Below are 27,252 nucleotides of genomic sequence, written 5' to 3' on the forward strand. Positions count from 1 at the left end.
CGTGAATAAATAACCACCTCTGTGATAAAACTCTTTTGTTTTGGAAATTTTCATATTTATTTTTATTAAATACATTTCGTTTGTTTCGCTTGTTGTTGCGGTTTCTGCTTGTTAATTTCTCGTTACGTATTCGCTCTGTACTAATTGAATTAATCAGATATTAGGGTGCCGTAGATAGGGAGCGCCTCTAGTTGGAGTACAGGGTTCGGTTAGAGTAAGCCGCAGACCCACTAGAAGGGCGTTCCTTCTTATTTATACACAACAAAACGGAAGCGATCGACACTCAGCGATGTTGCACTACGACCTCTTCGAATGCCAGTGTGAACGGTGCCCGAGTGCTGCGATTATCTTGGAATTTTGTTGATTTTTGGTAGTTTGGTTGGTTTGTTCTTTTATTTTCTTTTTTTGTTACTGCTACGGAAGCATCAAAATACATTGCTATGTACGTCGTTTATGTATGTGGAGTGGCGGTCTCTATGTGAAGTTGAAATCTTAGCTTAAAAGTTGTATTGCAAATAAAATCATATCGACTTGTATACATCATGTCATATGTGTCGTGTCGCATCTTCATCATATATTTGGTATATTTACAAAAGCCGTTTATGCGCCAAATGGCCAACAAATCGGGGGCTACGAACTTATGGCTAAATTAGTCAAATCATAGATACACGAGTAACCGAGCTATAAGAGTATTGCACACTGCATTGCGGATTGCTTGAGTACTAGAAATTAGGCAACAATCAACATATGGAAAATAACATAACGCGCTGGTATTCACATACATATGACTAGAATAATACGTTTTGGCACACACATATTCGTATTTAAACATAACTCTGGGTGATACTGGACACTGGAAATCAGTTGTTGCATTGCTCGGCGGTACGAAGGTTGGAACAGAAAACACTGCCTCAGAAACGATAATTAGTTAATCAGCATCCTGCCTGACACGCGACACCTGCCTCTCTCTCTCTCCCTCTCGAACTGGAACCAAAAAACCATTGACTGCTCTGTAATATCGTGTATATATATATATAGATGTATATATAGAAATATAAATAGTAAGTATATATCATTTTGTAGCATTCATAATATATATATATATTTAGTTTGCCCCTCGTTCGCTCGCTCATTTAGAAACTAACACTTAAACCGACATTTCATATGCGTTGCTATATCCTTGCCTCCTCACCAACCATCCGCGGCAATCAATCGATCCTCACATCCTATCCTATCGTATCCGATTCGATCCTTTAACCAAAAGCGCTTTGAGCGTTCTACTTCGCGTACCTCTGACCTACAGCTAAGACAAAAAAAACTGACATCGCCGCCTGCTAAAGTTAGTTCTCATTCATATAGATTATGCTTATTTTTTTGCTCGTTTTCTTTGTTTTGGTAACATAAAATTAATCAACAAATTTTTAGAGTTGCCTGCTAAAACGTCTGCCTTAGTGTGAACGTGCCCTAAGCGAGGGCCCACTGGCAGTCGCCAAAAATGATTTAGGGCTTGTGGGTAATGGCATAAGTATCTGAATAATCGTGGGCTAATGGCTGCTGCCAGTGGGCCAGTTTTGTAGTGTGTGAGTGTGTGTGTGTGAGTGCTACGAAAAGTTGCAAAGTTTCGACCTTATATAATCGCTATGTGTGTGTGGTTCTACCGCAAATCTCTGGCCAAACGGAATTCCAAAAGTTGCCCCCTCGAAATCCTCGCTCGGTTCGGTGTAAACACATCTAAAAAGGGCTGCCTCCTGCCTCTGTAACTCTAATCTCCAGCAGCTTGCGGGCCGTGCTCTTGCTATCCATATCCATATATAAAGTTATACATATCGTATTGTATATATCGCCTTGCTTGTATATATGCCTTCTATATAAATATCGTTTGTTTGGTATTTTTTTTGGGTTTTGGTTTTGTTGTTTTCTGGTTTTTGTAACTTGCTGGTATTGTCTGAATGTGCTACGTACTTTAAACGCTAAACTAGTTCGTGTGTCAGAGTGAGTGTGGGTGTATCTTTGGTTGACCGACATAAAAAATTCGAGGCCACACAAAAAAAAAACATGAAAAAAATTGCCATCCTTCCGTTTACCAACTATCGCGTATATAACTAGTGCATACACATGTGTTCACATAGGTTCCTAAGTCCTCTACAGGCTATTAATATGTAATTCTGTTTGGTTCCCTCTCCTCCCTAGAGGTTCCCCTCCTGGTTATCCTTCTGATCCTCGGAGTTCTTGGAGTTTCTCCATCCTGGTTGTCCGTCCAACTCCTCAGAGCTCTTGGATCTTTCCTCGAGTTTCTTTCCTGGGTTATCCTTCCACCTCCCCAGACCGCCTGGCTCCTGCCTAGAGCAGCTGGGCGATGACCGGCTCGATGAGACACATGTGCTCGGCTCCGCGAACTGGCAGCCGGTTGAGGCAAAAGTGACGGATCATCTCGGGCACCGTCTCGAAGGGGCGGCTGAACTGGCCCAGGATGTACTGGCCGGTCTCGTTGCGCTGGATCCGCATATGCATGAAGCCCTTGGCGCCCCTGCGAAAGAAGGGAATTACAAGATTAGTTAATCAATTATTCAGGATTTAATGGGTTCTACTCACTTGAGGGACAGGGAGTAGTCCTGCTTGGTGGACTCGCAGTTGCGCACCAGGAAGGATCCCTCGGAGAGAGGACGCAGCGTGGTCTCCGCCTCCACTCGCGTGATGGCGCCATGGTACCAACTACAAGGTGGAATAGAGTAGGAATATTATTAAATAATATAATAAATAAATAACCTTAAAACTCAACGGTTTTATTTTATTGATATACATTAAGATGAATAATTAAGCGAAGGGATAAAATTTGTAATATAATATAATTTTTAAAGATTTTTTGAGATTTAAGTTAGTTATAAAAAAATTCTTTTAAGGCTATTCCAACAAACATTTGTCATTCCCTTACAAGTTTCCCAAGTTTTCCACCTGTTCTTGAGTACCGGTTAAAATATATATATTCTTATTAAGAGAGACTTAAATCTAACCAGGACTTGGTTAGGTATTTTTCGGTTTGATAAATAAATAAATTAAGAAATTTGATAAAACCTATTTTCTGTAACGAAACGATTTTTGGAATATCGGCATGATAGTTATCAGAAACTTTAACATGGACTCGAGAAAGCGAACTCTAGTTATTTTGTTAACCTAACTTTAACAGTCACTCGAACTCTTAGTTAAATTAATTAATTAATAAATAAATCAAATAAATAAAGGAGTTGATAAAGTCGATTTGCTGTGACGAAAAGTTTATCTAATTTTTTCCTATCGGCAAGATAGCTAACCGTCACTTTAACAGAAGCTCGGGAAAGCAAACTTTGGTTATTGTTCAACCCCGTTTTATTCTATAGCTTTTCAATAAATCAGCAAATAACTTTCTAGTTTAAACGAGGCTGTAAAATCGATTTGCTTTTAAAACAAGATTAAGAAGTCTCTACTTATTTTAGAAAACTATTTTAACCGGGACTCGAGAAACCGACCCTTAGTTCAATTTTCCCGAATTATTATCAACTAGCTTACCCCTGCCGCTCCAGCGGAATGGTGACATCGATGAGGTCCACAGCGGTGACATATCCCTGGCTGAGGTTCAGCTCCTTGTTGCTATTGAGACCCCTCAGATCCAGGCTGCCGAACTGCTTGGTGGCCTGCCGCGACTCGTTCAGGTTGAGGGTGAGGTTCTGCCGGAAAAGGGCTGTATCTGGTTTTTAAGAAGGAGACCCATGGTTACTTAGGACAAAAACTTCAAGAAGCACTCCCAACTCACCCAACTTGCTGGCCAACTTCTGGTCGTCGCGCATCGAGTGGCTGGAGGAGGCCTGCGAGATGCCGCTGGACTCGGTGCTGTGCATCAGCAGGTTGTTGATCTCGGCCTGGTTGGCCCGCAGGCGCCGCCGCAGCTTGGGCATGTCGAAGGGCAGCTCGCCGAGGTCCACGGAGGTGGCACTGCCCGAGGTGCAGGCGGCCTCCTGCTGCAGCGTCTTGCGGCGCCTCAGCTTGGGCATGTCGAAGGGCAGATCGCGCAGATCCTGCGGGATGCCAGCTGACCCAGAGCCGGCTACCCCTGAGCCCGAACCCGACACAGAGACCGATCCTCCGGCCGTGCTGCCACCCGCTGCCGAGTTGCCTGCCCCCGAGCTGGAGCCCTCGGCTCCGATCAACTGCAGCTTGGGCAGCGTTAGACGCTGCAGCGCCAAGGCTTGGGGCTTGCCCTCCTCCCGGGAGTGCAACGATATCCCACTGTCGGAGCCCAGGAGCTCATCGGCCAGCTGGAGCAGAGCCTTGTTGGGGGCTCCACCACGACTGCGTGGCTGCTTCAGGGAGGCATTCACCTGGACGGCGCCTGCCGGGGCACCAGTGGAATCCTCCTCTTGCGCCGCCATCGGCGCCTGGGACGGCTGCTGTGACTGCTCCGAGGCACTGGCGGAGGCCGGTTCCTGCGAGGACTTGTCGGAGATGGGACTGAGGATGTGCAGCTTGGAGTGCAGCAGCAGGGGCGCCGGCCGCAGGGGATAGGCCACGCTGGAGCCACCACTGCCACCGCTTCCACTCTCCGAACTGTGCGAGCTTAGAGAGCTAGAGTGCCGGGACTCGGAGCTGGAGGTGCTGCGATTGCCCTCACTGGTGCTGGAGCGCAGGGACTCCATGCTGCCGCCACTGCTCGAGGTGGCAATGCTCTCCGTGCTGCTGTAGTTGTGACCCCCAGCTCCAGCTCCTCCTCCGCCGCCGCCTGCCGTTTGTCCCTGCCCCTGGCGATTCCTGCTCCGGCTCCCAGCCCCGCCATGATGATGATGATGGTGGTGATGATGGCTCGACGGGCCACCCTGATGATGACCCTGGGCACTGCGTCGCAGCTCCAGAACGCGGCCCGATTCCAGGACAAAGGATCGCGGCCTGCGGGCGGCTGCGGATCCCGTGGCAGACACGGATGCGGAGGCCGAGCCCGAGGCCGCGTTCGAATTCGAGTTGGTCGAGGGCGGATTCACGTAGGCGCTGTCGGTGAGACTGTTGTCGTTGCTGCTGCCGCCGCACTGGTGCCGCATGGACTGGATGGGCAGGCGGAGGTCCCGCAGGCGGGGATGCGCTGGATTGGCGGCGGGCAGGTTGGGCGCACTCCGTATGCTGTTCATGTTCAGGTAGCGCTCATGCTTGCCCGGGAATTTCATCGGCAGCGGCGCCGTCGACGGCGGCGATGGGGTATAGCCGCGCACCGGCAGCTGTTGGGTGCTGGACGCACTTACTCCACTGCCCACGACGACGGTGGTGGTGTTGGTGGTGGTGGCGGCGTTGGCGGTCGCCTGGTTCTGATTCTGATTCTGCTGGTCCACCTGGCTGAGCTGCAGCTTGCCCAGCTCGGCCTGCACCTGATGCACCTGGACATGGGCCTCGCCCGTCTGCTCCTGCAGTGCCTGATTCTTCGAGTTCTTGGCCCGCTTGCACTCCGCCCGCGTCTTCGAGGTGGGGCCGGTGATGACCTTGCCCATGTCACCAGAGCCAGGGCCAGTGCCAGCACCGCCGCCATTGCCATTGCTCAACTGCAGCAGCACCGAGCAGTTGGTGATGCGATCCACCTCGTCCAGGTCGTCGTCCGACTTGGCTATCTTGCAGTCGAAGGCCGTCTCGTAGATCTGCCGCCGCCGGCTGCCCATGATGTCCTCGGAGTCGTCCTCTTCGTCCTCGTCCTCGTCGCCGTCCACTTCGTCCTCGTCGTCGCCGTAGAGATCGAGCGATGGATTGCTCAGCGTCGACGGTTGGCCAGTCGCTGTCGCAGTCGCAATCGATGGCTGAGATAGCTGAGCTGGCTGAACGCACTCGGCGCACTCGTGGACGCCATGCGGATGCACATAGAAGATGCTGCGCGGCCGGAAGTACTCCTCCTCCAGATCATCGCCGGGCTCGCTGCCCCGTCCGCCGGCCAAGGAGGAGGAGGCAGGAGCGGATGTGATGCAGGCTCCGCACACGGCTGCTGGTCCCAGCAGGCGGTGCGGTGGCATCGGCTGGACCTGGACCTAAGAAAAGAGAAAAATATGATGATTAATTACGATAATTAACATTTAAATTTCTTTTCTTTTAAATTTGTTTAATATAACATTTTTCTTATAAACATCTAACTACCTAGTATTTTTTATTTTGTTGCTCTAGATTATATAAATTATATTTGGAAATAAATCAATTCACGTTCTAGCAGCCCTACATTTTATAAAGTTAGCTAAAAATATAAAGAATTATTATTACATTTTTGTTACTTATGCACTTTGCCAACTTTTTAAGAAAATTGGCGCCCCACGCGGGTCATCTAGTTGTTATATATTCTCCAACATTTCTGTTGTACAAACCTAAGGCCATTATTTTTTTAAATGATTGATGAAACATTTGAAGGAAGAACCATTTGCTATTATGTACAAGCTTACGCATAAAGTTAGTATAGCCCCTTTATTATCATTCTTGTAAAGACTTTAAGCAATTCATTCAAAGATACATTATTTCTTGAAGTTATTTAAAATAAGGGCTTGTACCGCCACTATAAACGAAATGGCGCCCAACGTGGGGCTTCTGCTGGCTGATGCACTATCAGTTTCAATGAAACCTTTTACTTTAAGCTAGGAAAATATATAATAGTATTTTTAACATTATTATGGTACTACTATTTTATAATTTCTTAACCCACCTGGATCTCCGCTGGAGCCGGTGGCGGTGGACAGCACTTGAGCAGCTCGCCCTCGCCGGCGTCGCAGTGCTGCAGCTGCAGCTGAAGCTCGCTGCCAGTGGGATTCTGTCCCTGGCTCTGGTTCTGAATGGGGATCTGGCTCTGGTTCCTCGGCTGAACGTTGCAGGTCTTGCGCACTAGGGCCAAGGCCCGGGCGTGCCACTCGCGCCGCTTGAGGCACTCACTGCAATCGGACTCCTCCGAAGTGCTGGTGCTGGGAGTCTCGCAGCGTATGATGTGCACACCCTCCTCGGTGAAACTGTACCGCTTCGGGGTGGACTGCGAGTCCTGTCCCGCCCTGGGATCCTCCTCCTCGTGGCTCTCGGCTTCCGGCTGCTCCTCCGCCGCCGGCGGCACATCCAAGCTGGAGCTCTTGCGATAGCCACCCAATTGACTTTGAGTGGACTGCGGCGGTTCACTGGCCGTCGACTGGCGGCACTTGAGCTTAAAGTCCTCCCTGTCCTTGTCGCGCTCCTTGTCCTTATCCTTGTCCTTGTCCTTGTCGCGACTCTTGAGGAGATCGGAGTAGTAGTAGGGCGAGGGCTGGCGCTTATTGTCCGCCGGAGCGACGGTCAGTTTGCGCGGACTGCGCTGGAGTTGCGGTGGAAGCGGACGCACCAGGTCATCGGATATGGAGTCCGGAGAGTTGAGACCCGCCGCCGTTAGTGGAGCAGTCTGGGCAGAAGGTTGTGGCACGGGCAGAGGCTGCTGCTCAACCTCCTCGTCGATGTCCGCCTCGTCGTCGGAGGACTTTGGCGCTGAGGAGTCTGCAAAGGGTCACAGAAAATATAAGGTTATAAGATTTGCATAAGTTGAATTTAAATTATGATTAAATTATGATTTAGCTTCAATAAAAGCTTAAGTTAAACCAATTATTTAAGTTCTATATCAAATTTCTAAATTAAATGTACGTTTCACTATTTCTAAACTATTTTCAACGATTGGATAACTCTTCTCGCTGAGAGTTGCCACCTAGTCTGAAAATGTATGGATGACTTCATCTCGGCTAATCCTAAGTTTAAATTTAACCTCCCCTTAAATAGAGGGCACTTTAAAGTGCAACACCGCTACCTTGATTGCTACTTACAACGAACCTAGTCTTTACTTTAATGAAGTGCCTTCGCACAGATTTCCCCCTTTGAGAAATCTTGTAAATAAAAGGACAACGTCTGGTTAATTTTAGACGGAGTGCGCATTTTTCCGGGGCACTGAGACGGCGCTGACAGTTTGTAATTAAGTCGCAGCGACGACACTGCGGCGCCGCAGGCCACGCAATCGGAACGCAAATGGAGTTGACGCAGTCTATTTGGCGCTTGGCTGCCCGCTGCTCCTCCAACTCCCGCGACTCAACCAGGTCCTCACCCACTGCCTCCCGGGAAGGAGTCGTCTCTATCTTACTGCAGTTCTCCCCCAGCTTTTCCTCTTAATCAGCGGCTGCCAGTTTCCATTTTCCGCTTGGATAATCGAAGTAGCCGCAGCGGGAAAAGTTGTGCCGCCTTCGGCTTTTCCTAATTGCCACTAGCCACTAGCCAGTTGCAGTGGACTGCTAGTTAAGATCTCTGGACCATGAAGGCCTAATGAACTTTGGATGAATTTAATTCAATTATTGATTCAAAGTGGTTTTCCTCAGCTTGAGAAAAGTTTGTGGAAGCTGCAACGTATTGTTGTTGCCCAGTTACTTGCTAAAAAAGATGGATTTTCCTCTTGATTTACTTTGGAAAGAAAAGTTTGGTATTGATTGGTCATTAAGGATAATGCATAGTTATTAATTCAGGCCGTTAAGGTCAGATTTCTCAATGTCTAGTTAAGGTTACAGTAAGTTATCATTAAATTAAATTAAAACCGTTTTGTGGCAAAACTTTGTCAGACATATCTGAAAAACTTAAACTTAAACAATGCCAATAGAAAAAGTTAACCTGACATTGAGTAATGCACCCTAAGAAATTGTTATTAATTACGGCGTTTATTGAAAAAAAAAAACAAAAATTTATTTAAAGCCCTAATTGGCAATGACAACTTGTTAAAAATATTTTCGCACCCCATTAATAGTTTACACTTTTTTATGGCTGCCCTGTTTGTTTTGCAGCTGCAGAAGTTCATTTAAATGTTGCTACTGAATTAATTGGATTTATTTGCAATTTATTTTTGCCCTGTTTGCTTTTTCTGTGATTTAAAGGGTTTTTTATAGCTGGGGAATTTCCATGATTTCCGTAATTAAATAAAATGAATGCGCCATTTATTTGCCAACTTCAAATGAGATTTATATGGTTATTTTAAATTTAAGGAGATAGATACCTGAATTATATTGGCTGTTGCGTTTGTCCTTCCTCAAGTTGCCGTTGTTGTTGTTGTAGGTGGAGTGTCGCTGTTGCAGTTGCTGCTGCTGCTGTTGCTGCTGGGCACTGCGCGGCGTTGGCAATGTCTGTTGCTGCTGCAACTGCAACTGTTGCTGCTGCTGCTGCTGCTGGTGCTGCTGGTGTCGCTTGTGGCCCGGCCCTGATCGTTTCTTGGCCTTTTTGTGGTAGACCTTCTTGTGATTGCGCGTATCCTTGGGATCTGAATAGCCCTCGATCAGTTTCACCGATGCCTGCTTGATGTTGCTGTTGGGCAGCGGCGGATGTTGCAGTGTTGCACGCTGCTGTTGCTGCTGCTGCTGCGGCTGCTGATGTTGCTGCTGTGCCCCTACTGGCAATGTGTTGTTGTTGTTGTTGTGCGTACTCGGCTGGCTGTGTGTGTTGCCGCCGTTGTTGTTGTTAATGTTGCTGCTCAAGTGCTGATGTTGCTGCTGCTGCTGCTGATGTTGCTGCTGCTGCTGCTGGTGGGTGGCCAAAATTGCAGCTGTTGCTGCTGCTGCTGCCGTTGCCGCCTGACTGGGCAAAGTGGCCACGGGGGCGGGCAGCGGGGGCGGTAGTTGCGGGGCTGCTGCCGCTGCTGTTGCTGCTGCTGATGTTGTTGCTGCTGCTGCTGCTGCTGCTGCTGCTGGTGGTAGCTGCAACGCTTGTTGGGCTTCGCCAAATGGCAGCTGCTGTTAGTACACAGCAGCAAAGAAGCGTGGAAAAAAGAGAAAGACGGGGAAAGGGGCATTAGCATTTGTTGGCGGCTAATTTGATTTGCATTTCAATTTCCAATTTGTTGGGAATTTAATTGAAAAGAATAAAGGCGGCCGGCGGCGAGGAATGTGCGTGGCCAACGCTTTTGTGGCGGTTATTGGGTTTCCCTGGTCGGTGAAAGCCGCCAACTACTGGCCAACCGCCAACCGAACCCAGCCTGCCCCAAAAAGTAGGCAACACTTTTTAAACCAGCTTTTTATCACGGTTCGGTGGCGTATACGCAACATCTGCCCGTTTTTTCTTTGTTTATCGAACTTTAGTGCTTTTATTCAAAGAAAATAATTCAATTTTAAATTTGTGTTTTGTTCATGTAACTACCATTTTATAAAGGATATTAAATGAATATTAAACTTATTTATTCTTCTTTATTTTTTGGGATACTAAAAAACGTTACCTTCGTATTCTTCATATAAAAAAGGATTTATACAGATATCATTTATTTCTCCTGTATAACTATATGATTCTCAGAACAATTTGTAATAAAAGCCTTTAAGCACCAATAGTCATAAATACGCCATTAAATAATTTATTAACAAAAAACGATAAAAAAATATAGTACATCCAGGGATTTCGTGAACAATTAAATATTTATTTTAACGCTTTTATTTATTTCGGTTTTTATTTACTTTAAATATGAAATTATTTAATCTAACAATTATAGGTAACTTGAAAAATTTTAAAATAAAATTTAATATGGAATCATAGCTCTCAAATATAAATATAAGTAAAAATGACTAGCCTCAAAACTTATTATATACTTTGATTTAAATATTAGCACATTTACTCAATCACACAATTTAATATGTCTGTTATTGAACATAATGTTTTAATGAAATCTAAATTAAATTTATGTAAATGTATTTATCCATTTGTTGCTCATTATGTTTAGGTTGCAAATCAATGAAACACAACAGTCATAATTCCCCTGCATTGAACTATACACGATTCATCTGTCATTTGTCTGGTTTATTCTCCCCCATGATGGATGGATTTCATTTGCCAATTCCCACTCCCGATTCCGCTCCCCAGCGTCAGTTTGTTCATAACAATTCCATGTCAATCACAATATCCCTTCCTTGTTGTTTGTCCATTCCCATTCCCATTTCCACATCCAATCCCCATCTCCTCCGAAAACAATGTACTCCGCTCGATCCACTTGCGTTGAGTTTGACAAATAGGCTGGACATTACGGAATTGCAACATCGGTGACATTAACAGGAGCCTAATGCGTGCAAATTATGAGGCAGCCTCTCCCTAACCTCGCCATAAACTCACCCTAACCTCACTCTAACCTCACCATAACCTCACATAATCATCCCCCGTCCAGAATCCCTGCTCCTGACCATTATGTTAAACATAAATTTCCGTTTACATGGCCCATGTCCACTTTGAAAGGCCATCTGTGTGGCTGGCTGTTCCTGATATGTTGCCAACGGAAATTGATGTTTGGCCACTGGCGGGGACAACGCTGACAACCCTGCCGCAGGCCAGGGTTGCCATTGTTCTGCACTGAGACTGCAGATGCACTCGAACATTTTTAATTGAAACTCATAAATTACAAGTGAAGTGGGTACGAAGGGGTCGGTACTGAATCAAAAAACATTTTTAATGAATTTGAACTTGAAACCATGGGCTACAAGAGCCCCCTCCATGCGAGCGCAGATTGCGAGGGGGTTTCCAAGGCAGATTGTGAAATGGGGTTGTGGCCCGTTAACCAACAGCAGAAGGGGTCTCTCGGCGAAGCCATCCATTCACATATTCCTGTTTAAATATTTGCCTTTGATTATCCACAAGCGATATAAGCAGACGTTTATGTGTGTACCATATATGTACATATAGTGTATGTCCTCATGCACGATTGCCCTTAGAAATCGGGCGGGAATGGGAGACTTCTGGAATAATGAAAACTGTTGGAATCCATCCACCTTCACTTCCGACTCCACTTGTCTGCGCTTGTTGCCGCAGCAACGTGATTTTTATGCCAACTTTAATGAAAGCAAAAAGGAAATCAACGCAAGCGGGGAGTCAAAGGAGCTCTGATGTCCTGTCTACATATCAGTAGAACATCTTTACCATTCCTCTAGCCTAGCGACTAATGCCGATGACTACCTATAGCTATGCTCGCTGGGTGGACATCCCTTAACCATTTAGCCCACACAAGTAATCTGCAATGGTGTAAGCTGCACTGGAAAATAAAAAATTAAAAATTGTAAAGTCAAAAAGAAAATATAACTACCTCTTGAAATATTTTATAAATATAAGCAAAGGTCTCAGAAAATCCCAAGCAAACCTTCTTTTTTTAAAGCAGCTAATTACATCTATTTTATAAATGTATTTTGTGGAAAAAAAATAAACTAAAATAAAAAAAGGATTGATTTAAAAATACAAATTTTAGATAACTAAATTAAATTAATTAAATAAAGATTAAAAAATTAAATAGATTAGTGTCATTTCATTTCCACATTTGTTTTTTTCCTATTTGTTGTTGTCTTTTAAATATTAAAAAAAAAAATTTGAAAATCTGTAAGTTTTCAAAACACACCAAAAAATAAAAGCGAATTATGAAATAGAACTTAGAAAATCTTCTTAACCATCGACTTGTCAATCGGACCAACCTAATAGTTACACTCCCAAGAAAAAATAATAATAATAATAAATAGTAACTGAATTAACAATAATATACACATCACTATTTTAAACAGTTGGAAACTTCTGTTTAACAGTAACGTAGCCCTATTTTACCCATTTAAATTGCACTATTATTTAAAACATGTAATAAAATAAATGTAAATTGATACCATTGGAGAATGGTTGCCTTCCTGTAATTTATCGCATTAAATTTAAACGTATCTGAGAACCTACTTCCTTTACAGGGCATCTGAAGCATTGTCAGGGAATGGAATTTAATACCTGAAGCGCAGACAACGCGGCGTATGAGTGATATCTAAGCTGACGCTGTCTGTTCGCTTCACTCCGCTGTTTTCCGTTTTGTTTGCGGCGAGGTGGCGGAGTTGGAGTCGCATAAAAAATATACACATATATAAGTTATTGAAATAAACAAAAAGCACGCACACAGGCCACAAACGTGTCCTGGCTGCGGCCTTTGTGTTTGTGAGTTATCGTCGAATATTACTCCATGGAGAGTAATAGCAACAACTGCAAAAGCCAAACGAATTTCCTCCCTTTCCCTTTTTTTTTGCGTTTTTCAGAGCCCACTTCAGAGCCAGACGCTCCACATATATCGAAAAATGTCGCGTTCCCTTCCATTAAAACGTGAGTTGCCAACAAAAAAATGGGAGGAAGAAAAAACAATGACCAACACACATGAATGGTGAAAGCTATTATGGCATCATCACATGGATGTGGCTACACTTTCATTTTTACTAAAATCTATCTTTGATTTTATAATCCCCAAAAATATTTCTGAGTTAGGGAATTTTTGTAAGTACCTTTTAGTTTTTAATCTATGGTTTCCCGGGCAAACAAAACCTGTTCCTACTGAAACCTATTTTGCATGTATAACTAAAAGAAAAACATTTTTTCTGGTTTATAAATGAAACAAAAATATATTTTTTACATTTTATACAATTTGCAAAATAAATTGATCAAAATTAAAGTTTCCAAAAATTTGTATTAATACTTTTTAGTTTATTAATATATTGTTTACTCAATGAAACAAAACGTATGTAAAAATGTATTTTTTTACATTTTATAAAATTTGTAAAGTGAATAAATCTACAAAAAAGAAAATAAAAGCCTTTATAAATAATTTCCCTTTTTAATAATTTTTTATAATAAATATTTACGAGTCTAAAAACCAATTCTAATTTTTATTCTCAGTGCAACTCCCTTTCCTTCCCTGTTTATCTGCGATCTGCGTCTCTGTCTCTCCCATGTTTATGCCAAACAAAAGTCATAAGATAAAATTACATTAATAATTGTGAGGAGGCTCACACGCATACGAAAGCACACACACACATTAACATCCAGGATGGAAAATTCAGAGGGAAAGAGAGAGGTATAGGGGGAACGAAAGAGACGGAGGCCGAGAAAAACGAGCATCGAAAGGCGCTAAACGTTATCGCTTTGGGCCATTTGCTGCCGGAATATTTTTAATGGAAGGAGAACGGACAGGCAGGATTATGTAGAAAAAACAGGAAAAAATAAGGATAAGCTGGGTGGAACTTAGGGAAAATTTCTTTCAAAACATTTATGATTATTTAATTAGCTGAAATCTTGTTATACTACTTCCAGCATATTAAAAACGTGACTATCAATTAAAAAAAGAACATTTTGTCCTGGGAAAATTGCTTTAAAAGCATTTTGGTATTTTTATTACTTTTTAGTATTTATTTTGTACACCTTATTTGGTATTTTTTGGGTATTTAGATTCATTTTTTGTTTTGTTTAAAAATTTGTAAAATAGTCTATTTAATTTACTTTGCGTTTTTCTGTAAGATTAAATAAAATGAAATAAATGAATCACATATTCTTTTCTAAAATATTTCCATTAGAAATTAGTTTTACAAATATATTTTGAATATTTGTAATACCAATTGATTAGTATATATCTAAGAAATGTATGTCCTATTCCTAACACGTTTTTGAAAACTTAGCTGGGTAACCAATAAAGTCAAGAGAACTTCAGAGCTTATTATAAGCAAAAAGTGAAAGGGAGTTACTTTTTCAAGTGGAAGAATATTTGTGTAAGGAATATTAATCCCTGAAATAATAATGTTTACACCAATTGATTGCTCTTCCACCCTCTGTTTGAGATGCGAGTGCTCCTGGCCCATCCTAAGCTTCGCCTGCCATCTTAAAGATTGAATCCTTGGCACTGATTTAGCCACTCCGCCCTCGGAATTGTATCAATCTGCAGCAGCCCGCCGAAGGTCGTTGCCGCAAATCCCATATATTTTTTTGGCATGGCCCTCCGTTTGGCATTTTGACTTTGGCCAAGGCACAGCCACATTCCGGGCTAAACAAATTTCAATAAAATGAATTTCAAGTGGCTGGGAGGCCAGCTCCTTGATTCTGTTGTTTCGCTTTCGGAGCTCTGTGTGTTTTATGTGCGCGCCTCATGCGGCTTTCCTTTTCATTTTTAGTGGCAATATGCAAAAGGGAACAAAACACCAAATATTTCCGTATGGGCCATAAAAAAGCGACGCACCCCCCAAGGGGGATGCTTTCCTTTTACCGAAGCGCCGGGGGTTTCGGGGGCTCACGGGGGTCGGAGGCCCGACGGTTTTTTGGTTTTTGGGGCATCATTTGATTTGTGGCACGGCGCATTTGCTGCAGCCCGAGGTTATCTCGTGCTCTATCTCAGCGGCTTTTCTATTCCTTTTTTCTCTTTCTGTTATTGCGTCAGTGTTGGGTAACTTAAGTGGCAAAAATAAGACAAAGTGTGGCCATAACAAAATAAAGTTTGAATAGCAAGTTCTTGATCAATAAAAATATCTAACAAAGCTTTAAAGTCTTTGAAAATTATCCAAAAATTCAGAAAAAAACATATACCAACCTTTTTTAGTGTTGAACAATTTGTAAGTTTAGTTTAAACTTAAAATCGAAAAATGTGCCTTGCACATTTAGTGTTGATTTATTTACAAATTTAGTTTTAAACTGAAAATATATCGAAAAATTTCGATAACAATGATATTACCCAAAACATCAACCCTTTTTAGTGTTGAGTAATTTTCAAATGAAGTTTCAAGTTGCAATATATCAAAACATGCCGAGATATTTATATTAGCCAGAATTACTCTTAGACTTAATCAATTTTTTGAAATTATATTGAAAAGTGTGAAAAAATTATGTTTCCCACACTATTAACCTCTTTTAGTGTTGATCAATTTTCAAATGTTTTTTAAGTTAAAAATTATGGCAAAATTATTTTGTAAACCTTTAAAATAGTTTAATTTTTAGAAATCCTTTGTAAAAACGTGTAAAATATTCTTAATAGTGACTTATTAAATCACACATTTTATTTTTTGTGCAAAAAGTCAGTAAAGTCGTTCAGCGAACTCCAAAAGAAGCTACATTGTCAGCACAGCTTGGCCAATTTCCTATCTATGGCCATTTTTTATGGTCAGCCACCGCCCGCTGGGCAGCTCCGTTTGTTGTCATTTTGCCCCCAACTTCCCCCTTTGCTTGCTTCGCTTATTTTTCGCCTTTTGCCTTGGCTTTGCCGTGTTTCCGTATTTTTGTTTTCCTTTTTTCCCCCATTTTTTTTGCAATATTTAGCCAATAGTCCGTGCATTGTTTGAGCAGCGCTTTGTTTGCCCGCCTGCCGCTGCGGGATAAGCCAGGAGGAGGAAAACTGGGGGAAATCATAAAGGAGGAGTGAGCTTTTCATTAACGCACTGCTGATGCGGCTGACGTTGATGCGACTTGTCCGAAAAACCCATACCGCCACTCGAATCGCCGGCGCGTGCAGTTTATCAATTAGCTGTCCAGAGCAGTTAATTGCCCCATCGCAACCACCGCCCAACCGCCCCACCACCCAACCACCCAAGCCACCCACTTAACGAGCAAGGACTTACAAACTCTGTCTGCGGACTGGGGGCTATCCAGTGCTCGGGATTCGCTGGTATCGCCTCCGCCAGGCACGGATCGAAGCTGGACGGTCGTTTTTTAACAAAGTCTACGGGCAGGCTGTAATCATCACAGATGGCAATCTGGAAAGGAACGGGGAAAAAGAGGGATAAGCACAATTAGTCCGAGTTGAGGAAAAGCCACGGAGAGTGCCCCCGACCACCACACCACACAGAAAGTGATATAAATAACATTTGCAAAGGTTGCTAAAAATACAAAGTTGGTTATGTGACAGAGCCACCGCTGACCAACGCGACCTTGGAAAGTCGGTAATGGCTGTTGCATAGCTAGATTATAAAACTTTTGTTTATTAAATAATCAGAACATATATCGTTGCCTAATTTTCTTTGCCAATTTGCATAAAATATATCGTGTTATAATGTATATTTAATTATTATTTATATACACCTCCGAAAGTATGATAAAAATAGTATTTTTTGATTTAAGACAGTATTTTAAAAATATAAAATAACTACCAACTAAATTTTAACCATTTCTGCAGAACACAAATATACATATATTATAATACAATTTATTATTTATATACTTTTTAAATTAACGAAAATTATATACCCGTAAAATCACATAAATATACTGCTAAGTTTATTGGCTATTTTTAAAAACATTTATAATAATATATTGTATATAAAAGTTCTCAAAAATATATATTAAATTGCCATAAAATTCTTAACTAAACCATAATTTATTTAAATTTGAATATATTAAATATACTTCAACTGAATTCCAACCCAATATATACAACATTTTCAAACCCTTAGTGCATTATTTTAACATAACGCTCTTCCCGCAAGTAACAACCATATATAGACCAATTTCTTGGCTTTTTCGGAACCTTAAAATAAATTTGGAATGCTTTATGCCCCGGCACATATGCGAATACCCTTGAACCGAATGAAAGGCGGGTGCAAAAAAAGTGAATGCAAGCGAGGGAAAAACAATAACGAACGCCACGACACGTGCACCTCAAGTGTGCGGACCTCCCCCGCTTTTCCTCATTTTTTGCCTCCTCTCGCCACCCATTTTACCACCCACTTTTCAGCACCACCCACCGTATCTTTTGGGCCCGAAAGCAGACTTCTTGCCATTTGGCTGAACGTCTGCGTCATCAAAAGTGTACAACAATGGCTAAATTACAGTTACAATTAAAAATGGCGACGATGCTTTTCCAGCTGGCTCTTTTGTTCGGACCTAGGAACATCCCCTCCATATCGTTGCCACCCACTTTTTCCACCTGGATCCAAAGGATCCCCGTCCAGATGATGCAAATGTACAAAGCTTTGTTGCCGTTGATACGGAGGAAAAAGTCTTGAGTATTGCAATTAACGTAAAGTGCTGGGGCAGGGGGTCTTATGGGGTGTTATAGGGTGTTATATAGTGCTATATGATTCTATATATATGGCAGGTTGGGAAGGGAGAATAAGAAAAGCAGCCGGGCTTAGCAGCTGATGGAAACGAATCGAGATGGCTTAAAGCGGTCTACAAATTACCGGCTTAAGCCAAACTTATTTCGGTTATCTCACTGGGTTTTCCTTAAAAATCCATTTAGTGCAGCAAGTACAGTAGGTAGCAAAGGGTTAGTAGGTGGAGGTTATTAAATACCCATAAGCACAGCTAGGTCTTTGGCTTGAGTCAAAGTGGTTCGCTATTTATCTTAGTTTAAATAAGTCTAGCTTAAGATGATTTTAAAAATAATATATTAATATTAATAATAGTAAAACACTCTCATAAGTACACTTAACTTTGATGCTTCTAAGTACATATTTCCAATCAGTAACTGTTTTAATTCTTAGGTCTGTTTCATTTGCATAACTTATTTACCAAATATTCATTTGTTGATTAACACAACAGTTACAATCAACTGCAAAGCCACAAAAAGTACAGTTTAACCTAATTTCCTTAGTCATTGTTGTGATTATTATTTGCCTTAAAAGTACAGTTGCGTTAAAAAAAACGTAATTTTTAAAAAATCTATACAAAGACATTCCCAGTTTGAAAGTTAACTCAAAAGAAGTACAGTTGGGCACAGCACAAGCTACGAAATATTAGCTTTACACTTAAAACCATGAAAATAAGTACAGTTGTGTACAAGCAGACTGTACTTTGAATTTACATTTTTAAACACGAACAGTCGAACACATAAGCTAAGAAACTCAGCATGGTCTACACTTTATATTTCTCGCAAAGGAACAACTAAACTAAGTACAGTTGCCACACCTGCTTTCAAGCTACTTTGTCAACACTATTAAGATAATCTTATCCCTCCGAGCAATCAGAGGACCAAGCATTATTTAATTGCTAGCTTGGGAAACTTGTCACCACAAGGTCAACTCAGAACTCAAGAAGGAAATCGCAGGCACACGCCACAAATTCAATCAGAGAGTAAAGTTTCCGGGCAGCCAAGCGCGAACGGGCCGTAAATCCCAGGTCTCCCAGATCCGTGGGATGTCGGGGCCTCACTTATAGCTACCTCGAAGTACACTTGCAGGCGATAAAGTTGACGACAAGTGCGGCAATACCATTCTAGACCGGAATGTAAGTAACCACTGCCGGTGGCCAGGAGCTGCTGCGCCACATCCCCGGTGACATCGACGCAATCGCGGTGGAAGCGACTTCCGCAGGGACCGGCACACTCCACCGCCGCCTCGTCGACATTAAAATCAATCCAGCAGAGACGACAGAACATGCTGCCAATATCTTCAGCCACCGGGAGCAAGACAACACTTAAGAAAATTACAAAAATAAAAGTAAAAGTGAAAATGTTCCGAAACCGAGCGTCTCAGGTGTTGACATGCGAACGTCGTGCAACGAAATGAAATGAAATAAACTTAAAATCCAGGCTGGAGCACTGGCTCTGTCCATGGGATGAAAGGGCAACTATGGCCAACTTTTGTGCACAGATGTTGTCGGTGATGGCCCGGGGCCATGATGTGCAATTGAAAGGCCAATTCAGCAGGAGGAAGGACCCGGCGATGGTGTCTTGCCCGGGCAATTGGCCGGTTAGTGCACCCGATGTCTGCGTCTCGAGGTGTTAACATCCACTGACATGGGTCAGTTGGGCTGTGGAACATATATTTTACCGACAACGCTCATGGGCCATAGCTTGGGTAGTTTAAGGGGCATTACAAAGCTTTCAAAGATATGAATAACTACAAAAAGTGCTCTATACCACATTACTTTAAAGTTCTTAACTCCTTTACAACACTGGCATACTGTAAATGTCTTTTAACGACAATTAAACCCTTATCCAACACTATTATTTCAAAACAAATGTTTTATAAAACGCACAACAGCTTGTGAATAAAATGTACATCTATTTTATCAGTCAAATTAATTCTTTTTACTTCTGAACCCCTTTACAACACTGGAGTACTGTAACATCGCTGTAATGTTTATTTAATTATTATACAACACTGTTTCCTTGCTATTTATAATTTATGTGTTATTTTTTTATCAAAAGTAATTTTAATGACCTTTTAACAACAACAAATCAGAGAATATGAAAACGGTTTAACGAGCTCCATCGTTTATTAACACTGTCAGCGCATTAAAAGCCGGGTAATAAAATGTTGTTAAGCGTCAAAAACATCTTGTTTCTTCCAGTTAAACTCACTCGATAATAAACCCTTAAAGAGCCCCCAAAAATAATACGAAAGCGGGCTGGCAAAGCCACAGATGCGGTGTAAAATTGGCTGCTCCAGTGAAAGTCGGGTGGTTGCGCTCCTCCCTCGAAGGGAAATCAACTGGCAGGACGACAGACATCGCCTCGACGACGATGACTCACTAAAGCAGTACTCATTGGCCTGGCCAACGTCGTGATTGCCACTTTGGCTCTGGGCTCTCGACTCTCGGCTCCCGGCTCACGGCTCTTTGAGCCAAATGCGAAATGCAGAATGCAGAACGTAAAAGGCACACACCCGCACTGCGAATCTGGGAGCGGAAATGGTTACGGGGATGTTGGTCCTGGGCTGCCTGCCTCATTGCCCCGCTGTCTGGTCGAGTAAATATCATAAATTTTAAAGGCGGCATTAATGCGCTCGTTTCGCACAAGAGTTGCAGGTAAGAGCTGCAAGGCTGCCAGCCATTTTCGGTGTTGCCTGCGTGTTTTTGTTGCTGCATTTTCCTGCATAACCGCAGGCACTTTGGCACTGGGCCCACTGCACCGAGTCCTGGCCACATGTTGCCCTTGTCTCCGCCAACTGGCTTTTGTGTGACACATTTTGGCCGCGCAGAGGAAATGATGCCTAGTTGTGGGTCCTCGTTGCTCGGCTCTTTCAGCTGGCATATTGCGGAGATTGCGTTGCCACAAACACAAAATCGTTTGCATCTTGTGGCATTCTGTGTCCCCTAGCCACTATCGCCCGTGCTTTGTGCTGGCTTTGATTTTTATTAAAATGACACCGCCAGGTAGCACAAAAGTGGTCGTGCCGGTGGGTGCTTCATATGCAATGCCATTTCTATCTATGCACATTGCTCCGGTGACCTCAGCGCCTTTCATTGAATAAATGGAAGGCAATTTAAATGGTGGACTGTGGAGAGTTCTATAGTTTCTGTTGATGTCCTTTGCTTTTCAAATCAAAGCCCAAGATCAAAGTTAGGAAATCTCAAAGCCTACAATTTAAATAGTAAATATATTCATTATTTCGATTTTAAAAACTTCATTTTTTAATGTGCCTTATACTTTTTTCAACCTTTTTACAGATTTGGTCCTTCAAGCCGGATGACACAATTAAAAAATATGATATAATATAGAAGAGTGGAAATATTCAAACCTCAGGATCTTATATTAAGAAAGCTTAAGCAATTTTTTTTACCTTTTCAAAGATTTGGTACTATCAATCAGGGTTGTTTTTAAACATAATAATAAGACACTAAGTAGAATATCATTTCTAAATGTTTAAAAACTATAAGTAAATCATTATTAATGGAGGTAGAAAATCCCTATTTTGTATATTGATTCTACTCCAATCTTATCAATCTTTCGATGACCCAAAGATACCTGTCCAAAAATATTCGTATACCTTAATGGCAAACCCACTTCTGACTGACAACTCCGATGGTGACCCCGTCAAACATTGATTATTGGCCCAACGAAATACCCATTTCCATGTGACACTTATCTGGGATCTTAATTGAGTTAGATGGAAGCATTAGAGGTAGTTCGTCGGCCAGTATCAGTGGGTAATCTCCGCTTATTTCGGTGCCCTTGTCACTCTCTTTCGCTAATTCGCGGCCCTAATCCAGATGTTTAGCTTCGCTAATTGGCAACAAACCCCCGGCGCCCTTTGACCTTTGCTCGGCAATCCGTTGGACCGACCGACTGACTGACTGACTGTCTGTCTGCCTGATTGATTGATTGATTAATCGATCGGCTCAGTTCCCACCTTGTTCCTATCAACTAGTTGGTTGTTATGCTCTTCCGCTCGCCGTTTGATTGATTAGTTCGTCGGATTGGGGGGCCAAATGGGCCACTTTCAATTACCAATTACGGTTCGAACACAAGGAGTCCCGAAGCCTAAAACCCAACCCAAGCCCCAGCCCCAGCCCCTGTGCCCTTGTTGCCCTTTTGGCCTTTAACGCTCAATTGATTTGTTTGGTTAATGCGTGGTCGATTACAGGTAAATTTCCGCCTTCTGACCGGGCAATTGCTTCGCGAACTGTTTACACACTCCACACACCCCCGCACACACTTATTTTTCCACCCCTAAGAGAGGGACGGGGGGAGGGCTCCCCTAGTTTAACCCATCTCCCTTCATTATGTTTGGGAAACTTTTTAATAGCTCTTCGGACAAGCATTTTGCGGCATATGCGCCGGCAAGTATGCAAAATATTTTTAATTTTTTCCGCTCCTCCACAAGTCCCTGCAAATCCGACCCCTCTGCAGCGGAACCATTAAAAATGGCCGACGTGGCCTCGTCAATGGGACATTTGGGAGCACCAGACAGGACCAGCACTCAAAAAAAAATGTTATGTACGTTATATTACTTACATTACTTAAAAAATATTTTTAAAAATTGGAGGTTCTTTTAAAGATAATTTCTAAATTATTTTAGTTGTAAGCAATAAAAAGGTCATTCAAATGACTTAACCAACATGAGACATTTTTTATTATAATGCATTTATAGTATTTTGTGGAACTGTATATTATATCAATATTTCCATATTTTAAATATTGGCTAAAATGAGACTAATAATTTTTTTCCACTTCACAAAAAAAAATTGGAAACCCTTCATGATATCAAAAAATACCAAAGAATGTAATACAAAAAAACAAAGAACGTAATATTCTTAAAAGTTAGTATTTTTTCTATAATATATTTAGTTTTAAAGAAAAAAAATTGTATTTAACTTTAGGAAGATAATAACATATACAAAAAAAACTATAGCAATTCCAATATATTTCAACCCTTGAAATGCAATATATATATAGTTTTCTCCAAGTGTCGGAGCAAAACGGTAAAAAGCAAAGTTTCAAGTGCTCTCCCCCAGCGGATTCAGTGGATTCAGTGGGTTCGGTGGGCTCTCTGGATTCTGCAGGTTGAGGGAGGTCGCTGAAGGGTGTCATCCACAAAGCGTTCCCTCGACTGCAGCCGTCACTTTCCGGGGCTTCCAGGGGGTGAGGAACGAAGGCAACCCGCTGACTCTGCTTTTGGGGTTGCACATAAATTTTAATTAAATATTTTTCGGTATGTTTCGATGTGTTTCTGTTTGTGTTTTTAAAGCGATGCCATCCAGCCAGCCAGGCAACCAGGCAGCCAGGCAGCCAGACAGTTGATGTGGCTCGAAAGCTGCGGATGATGAGTGGTGCGTGGCACCCGTGTATCTGCGCACCACTTGAAAGGCGCACCACCTGACTGCTGCCATGGGCAGCACCCAAACCAAGAGGCGAAGCCAAACCAACAGGAATGGTGAAAAAAACATGAAAGGAGGCTGGAGGTCTATAAATTTCAATGTCGCCACACTCAAACCAAATGCGATGCGTGCCGGCAGACAACTTTGACTTTGCCAGCGAGTCAAGGGTGGCAGGCAGGAGATCAGGAGTGCAGCAGGCCGGGGACCATCCACATAGCCGTCCTCGTCCTCCCCATCCATCCACATGCTCATCCAACCGCTGGCCAAGTGGCAACGACCACCCCTTTGAGCCACATAAATTGTTTGGCCAAATGTAATGAAAATCACAAAAAATTCGAGACCCAAGAAAAAAAAAGTCCGAATTGATTGCGGAAACGAAGTGGAAATACTCTAGAGGTCACAAGTTCACATAAAAAAAAGGAAGATTGTTTCGGAAAATTCATGTTATTGAGTTATTGTATTTTTTGGGCAATGTGTATGAAAAGTACCACCTATTTTTCTTAGGTTGTTTGGCACTTGCTTGATTTTCTCTATAATTTAAATTGAATTTATTTTAAAATGTCATGTCAATCTAATCTGTTTGATAAAACATTTTTAAATTCTTTTCTTAAGGCTCCCATGACTTTTAAATATAATTCCTTTAAATTAATGAAAAACAAAGTAAGTGGATTGTAACAATAAGAAATTATAGCTTATGATAATAATCTGAGATGAATTTGCATAACTGACCGTGTGGCCTAATGGATAAGGCGTCGGACTTCGGATCCGAAGATTGCAGGTTCGACCCCTGCCGCGGTCGTAAACATTTTTTTTATATAATAAAAAAAAAAACAAGTAGAAAACTTATTTGTAATAATTGTATATGTTTTTCTTATAAATAAAAAAGCAATAACCTAGATTTTGTTTAGATACAAATTTATAAACTCTGTCCAAATAAAGTAAAGTAATTTAAGAGACTGCTTAACAATTTATAAAAAAATAAAATTGTTTTTAACAAAAACCCTAAAATTTGTCATAATTAAGAAATTATACAAAATTTACCAAAGTATATATTCAGTAAATATTTTTAGAGGCTGCTCAACCGGCTATAAAAATCGGAACCTTATTTTGGCATTTCTTTAAAAAAAACTTAACTCTAATATAATTCAAATATTCACAGGATATACCAAAAAATTTGTTTTAAATACTTTTAGAACTTGCTCAACTTGTAACCCTTTTGTAATTCTAACCCTTTTTTCTCTTTTTTTAAGAATGAACCTTAAACTTAAGCCTTAACACATTTTAAAAATTCCAAAAAATATACCTCATAAATTATTGCGAAATTCTATTTTAGTATATAATGTATTAATAGTAATAGTTAACGTAATAATATATATTAAACCCCTATTATTTGTTTAATAAATGGTCCTAAAAATGCAATTTAAATCTTAATTTTAATATTTTTATAACTTTTTCAGAAAGTTTTACTAAGTATATATATTAAAACCTTATTATTTCTTAAGAAATGTGTTTAGAAATGGAATTCAAACGCGAGTAATCTTTTTTGTAATATTTTGATAACCTTTTTAGAGGATACCAAAAGTGTATGAAAGGGGGAAATCGAAGGGAAGGCTGCCAAGTGGGAGCGTAGAATAAATAAATTCATTTGTGGCCGCTGACCAAGGCCGGTTGCGTTTTAAATACTACACATGTTGCCGAATGTATGGGTGGAAATGCCACCCCCTGCGCCCCTTCTCCCCCCTCGGGGGCAGTGCAAAGCGAAGCCAACTTCCTGCTTCCGGTACGGAGTCGCAGTCCCACAGAGTCCTTCGCCGTCCTGTAGTTGGCATTTGTGTACGTATTCTTGGGCTCCTTTCGTTGCCACCACAGTTGAGCGAACATTGGAAATTGTTCTGCTCACGGGAGCAGAAGTTGAGCGGGTGGCACTTTATCGAGTGGGTGGGTGGCCCGGTGGGTGGCTCGGTGGGTGGCTCGGTGGGTGGTTGGGGTGGCCCTGTACCATGTAGTTTTGTGAACTTTGCAGAAATGCAGTGACCGGAAAGTTGTAATATCCAATCGCCACTTTATTTGCGAATATTTCCACCCATCAGCCATTTGGTCCCTGAAGTCCCCCCACTCCCGGGCCTTTGTTTAAATGGGCATTACGATGTGGCGGGGTCAAATGAATTGCCCATTGCCCACTGCCCATTGCCCATTGCCCATTGCCCACTGCCGAGTGGCCATAATTGAGACCCAATGGCCATTCCCATGCCGCATTCCCATTCCGCAGATCGGAAATTACAGTACAGTCGCTCCAGTTAGCCGCCAACCTCAAAATGCAATCAAACTTTGGCAGTTCGGCGGACTGTGGACTGTGGACCGTGGACTACGAACTGCGGATTGTGGCTCAGGTCAGCCATCATCCTGGTCATCCACTGGCCATTATCTAATCTAATTTAGCTGGCCTGCAGTTGACCACACTTGATTTGTACGCTCTGTGATGGGAATTTCCTAATGGCTTTCGGCTGAAATTGAATGGCCAGTTAGTCATAGTTGGTCAGGTCAACAGCAAACAGGAAATTCGATTGCACTTTTATGTGGATATTTAACACAGATTCGTAATGGGTTGAAGTTTTCCCTAATAAATAAGATAATAAATACAGATTTTAAAAAATTAATGCACTGGAAATAGTGATATACTCATTGGCATAGTTTCACATTACATTTTAATACATTATATTATTTAAAATAAATACGAAAATGTTATAATTAGTACTAGATTCATTTCAGGATTAAGGATATCAGTAAATACTCCCATTTTTTATTATAATATAATATTTGAATACAATACAAAAACGTTATGTATTAAAGAGCAAGATTAAATTGATAAATTTTTAACTCAAAGTAGATTGATTAAATACAATTATAGTTAAGAAATAACTAATTATTAAATTAACTAATATTGTTAATGTATAATATTCTGATCTAAAATTATTAGAAACTTAAATTGAAAATGCTATCTTTAGATTTTGTAGGCTTGTTTTTATTGGTAACACATTCCTTTGAACATATTTTTTACTATTATTATTTTATTATTTTGTTTTTTTTTTTTTAATTTCTATACATTTTCTTATTTTTGTATTATTTTTATCAATTCTTTTTTATTTTTTTATTATTATTTTTTTTTCTATTATATTTTTTTTATTATTATTTGTTTTCTATTATTATTTTTTCTATTATTTTTTTCTTTTATTTTTTACACCAACTTCCCAAGGAAATCTGTGTAAGAACTACTTCCGCTTCCTCAGTTTCACCTACCCCAACTAACTTGCTCGCCATGAGCACTAAAACAACCTCAATTTTCCAAGGCATTTAGACATTTTTTAATACTTCCTCCCTCACAGCGGGATATACTCTCCTGAAGAGGGGGCAATTGCCCGAGTAAACCGCAACCCAAGGCTCTAAAAACAACCCAATGAAATTGGATTTCCTGCAGAAAACCTCACTATTTTTCGTGGCTGTGGCTGTGGCTCCAGGGAAACCCTTTTTTGCCGACTCACACAGACACATACACTTCGGCAGGGCTCGACTAATCTGGCATTTGATGGGACAGTTGGCAGGTTCCACAGTGTCACCACCGTGCAGAGACCGCACCACCACCAAGCGAAGGGAGGACCAACCCAAGATGTGGCCATATCCCTTCCACTCCATCCAGCGCCGGCATTCCTGAGCATATGGGTCCAATTACGCAGCATTTCCGGCGCTTCCTTGGGGGGAAGCCCCCGCCTTATAGGGGATATTCATGCATTCATACATACATCCATGGAAGCATGGCAGCGCATCAACAAACACTTCACGCCTGACATTTGACAAGACGTTCTGGGGTTTTCCTCGCCGGCTCTTCCTGCATGACGTCTACAAAATAATACAAGCGGGGGGCGAAAGAAAGAAATCCAAATGCGAAAAAATGGCAAT

At 41.7% G+C, this 27,252-nt stretch overlaps 1 protein-coding gene and 1 non-coding gene across 5 annotated transcripts in view; one reads left to right on the forward strand and one right to left on the reverse strand.

The window, feature by feature from the left end:
* Positions 1-31: 31 nt before the first annotated feature.
* Positions 32-27,252, reverse strand: part of LOC108024295 (midnolin homolog) — a 72,498-nt gene continuing 45,277 nt past the window's right edge. For all 4 annotated transcript variants that reach the window (XM_050884724.1, XM_050884714.1, XM_050884718.1 and 1 more), the window contains 7 exons: positions 16,377-16,511; positions 9,023-9,752; positions 6,689-7,494; positions 3,788-6,029; positions 3,544-3,721; positions 2,593-2,712; positions 32-2,527 (listed from right to left, as the gene is read on the reverse strand). In XM_050884724.1, coding sequence (XP_050740681.1) covers positions 2,341-2,527; positions 2,593-2,712; positions 3,544-3,721; positions 3,788-6,029; positions 6,689-7,494; positions 9,023-9,752; positions 16,377-16,511 — 4,398 coding nt within the window. In that variant the 3' untranslated portion in view covers positions 32-2,340. The remainder of the gene's footprint in view (positions 2,528-2,592; positions 2,713-3,543; positions 3,722-3,787; positions 6,030-6,688; positions 7,495-9,022; positions 9,753-16,376; positions 16,512-27,252) is intronic.
* On the forward strand, positions 24,025-24,097 carry Trnar-ucg (transfer RNA arginine (anticodon UCG)). Its single transcript has one exon. It is a non-coding gene; the product is annotated as a tRNA-Arg (tRNA).

The sequence above is a fragment of the Drosophila biarmipes genome, chromosome X, assembly GCF_025231255.1.
Source record: "Drosophila biarmipes strain raj3 chromosome X, RU_DBia_V1.1, whole genome shotgun sequence".
NCBI classification, from domain to species: domain Eukaryota; kingdom Metazoa; phylum Arthropoda; class Insecta; order Diptera; family Drosophilidae; genus Drosophila; species Drosophila biarmipes.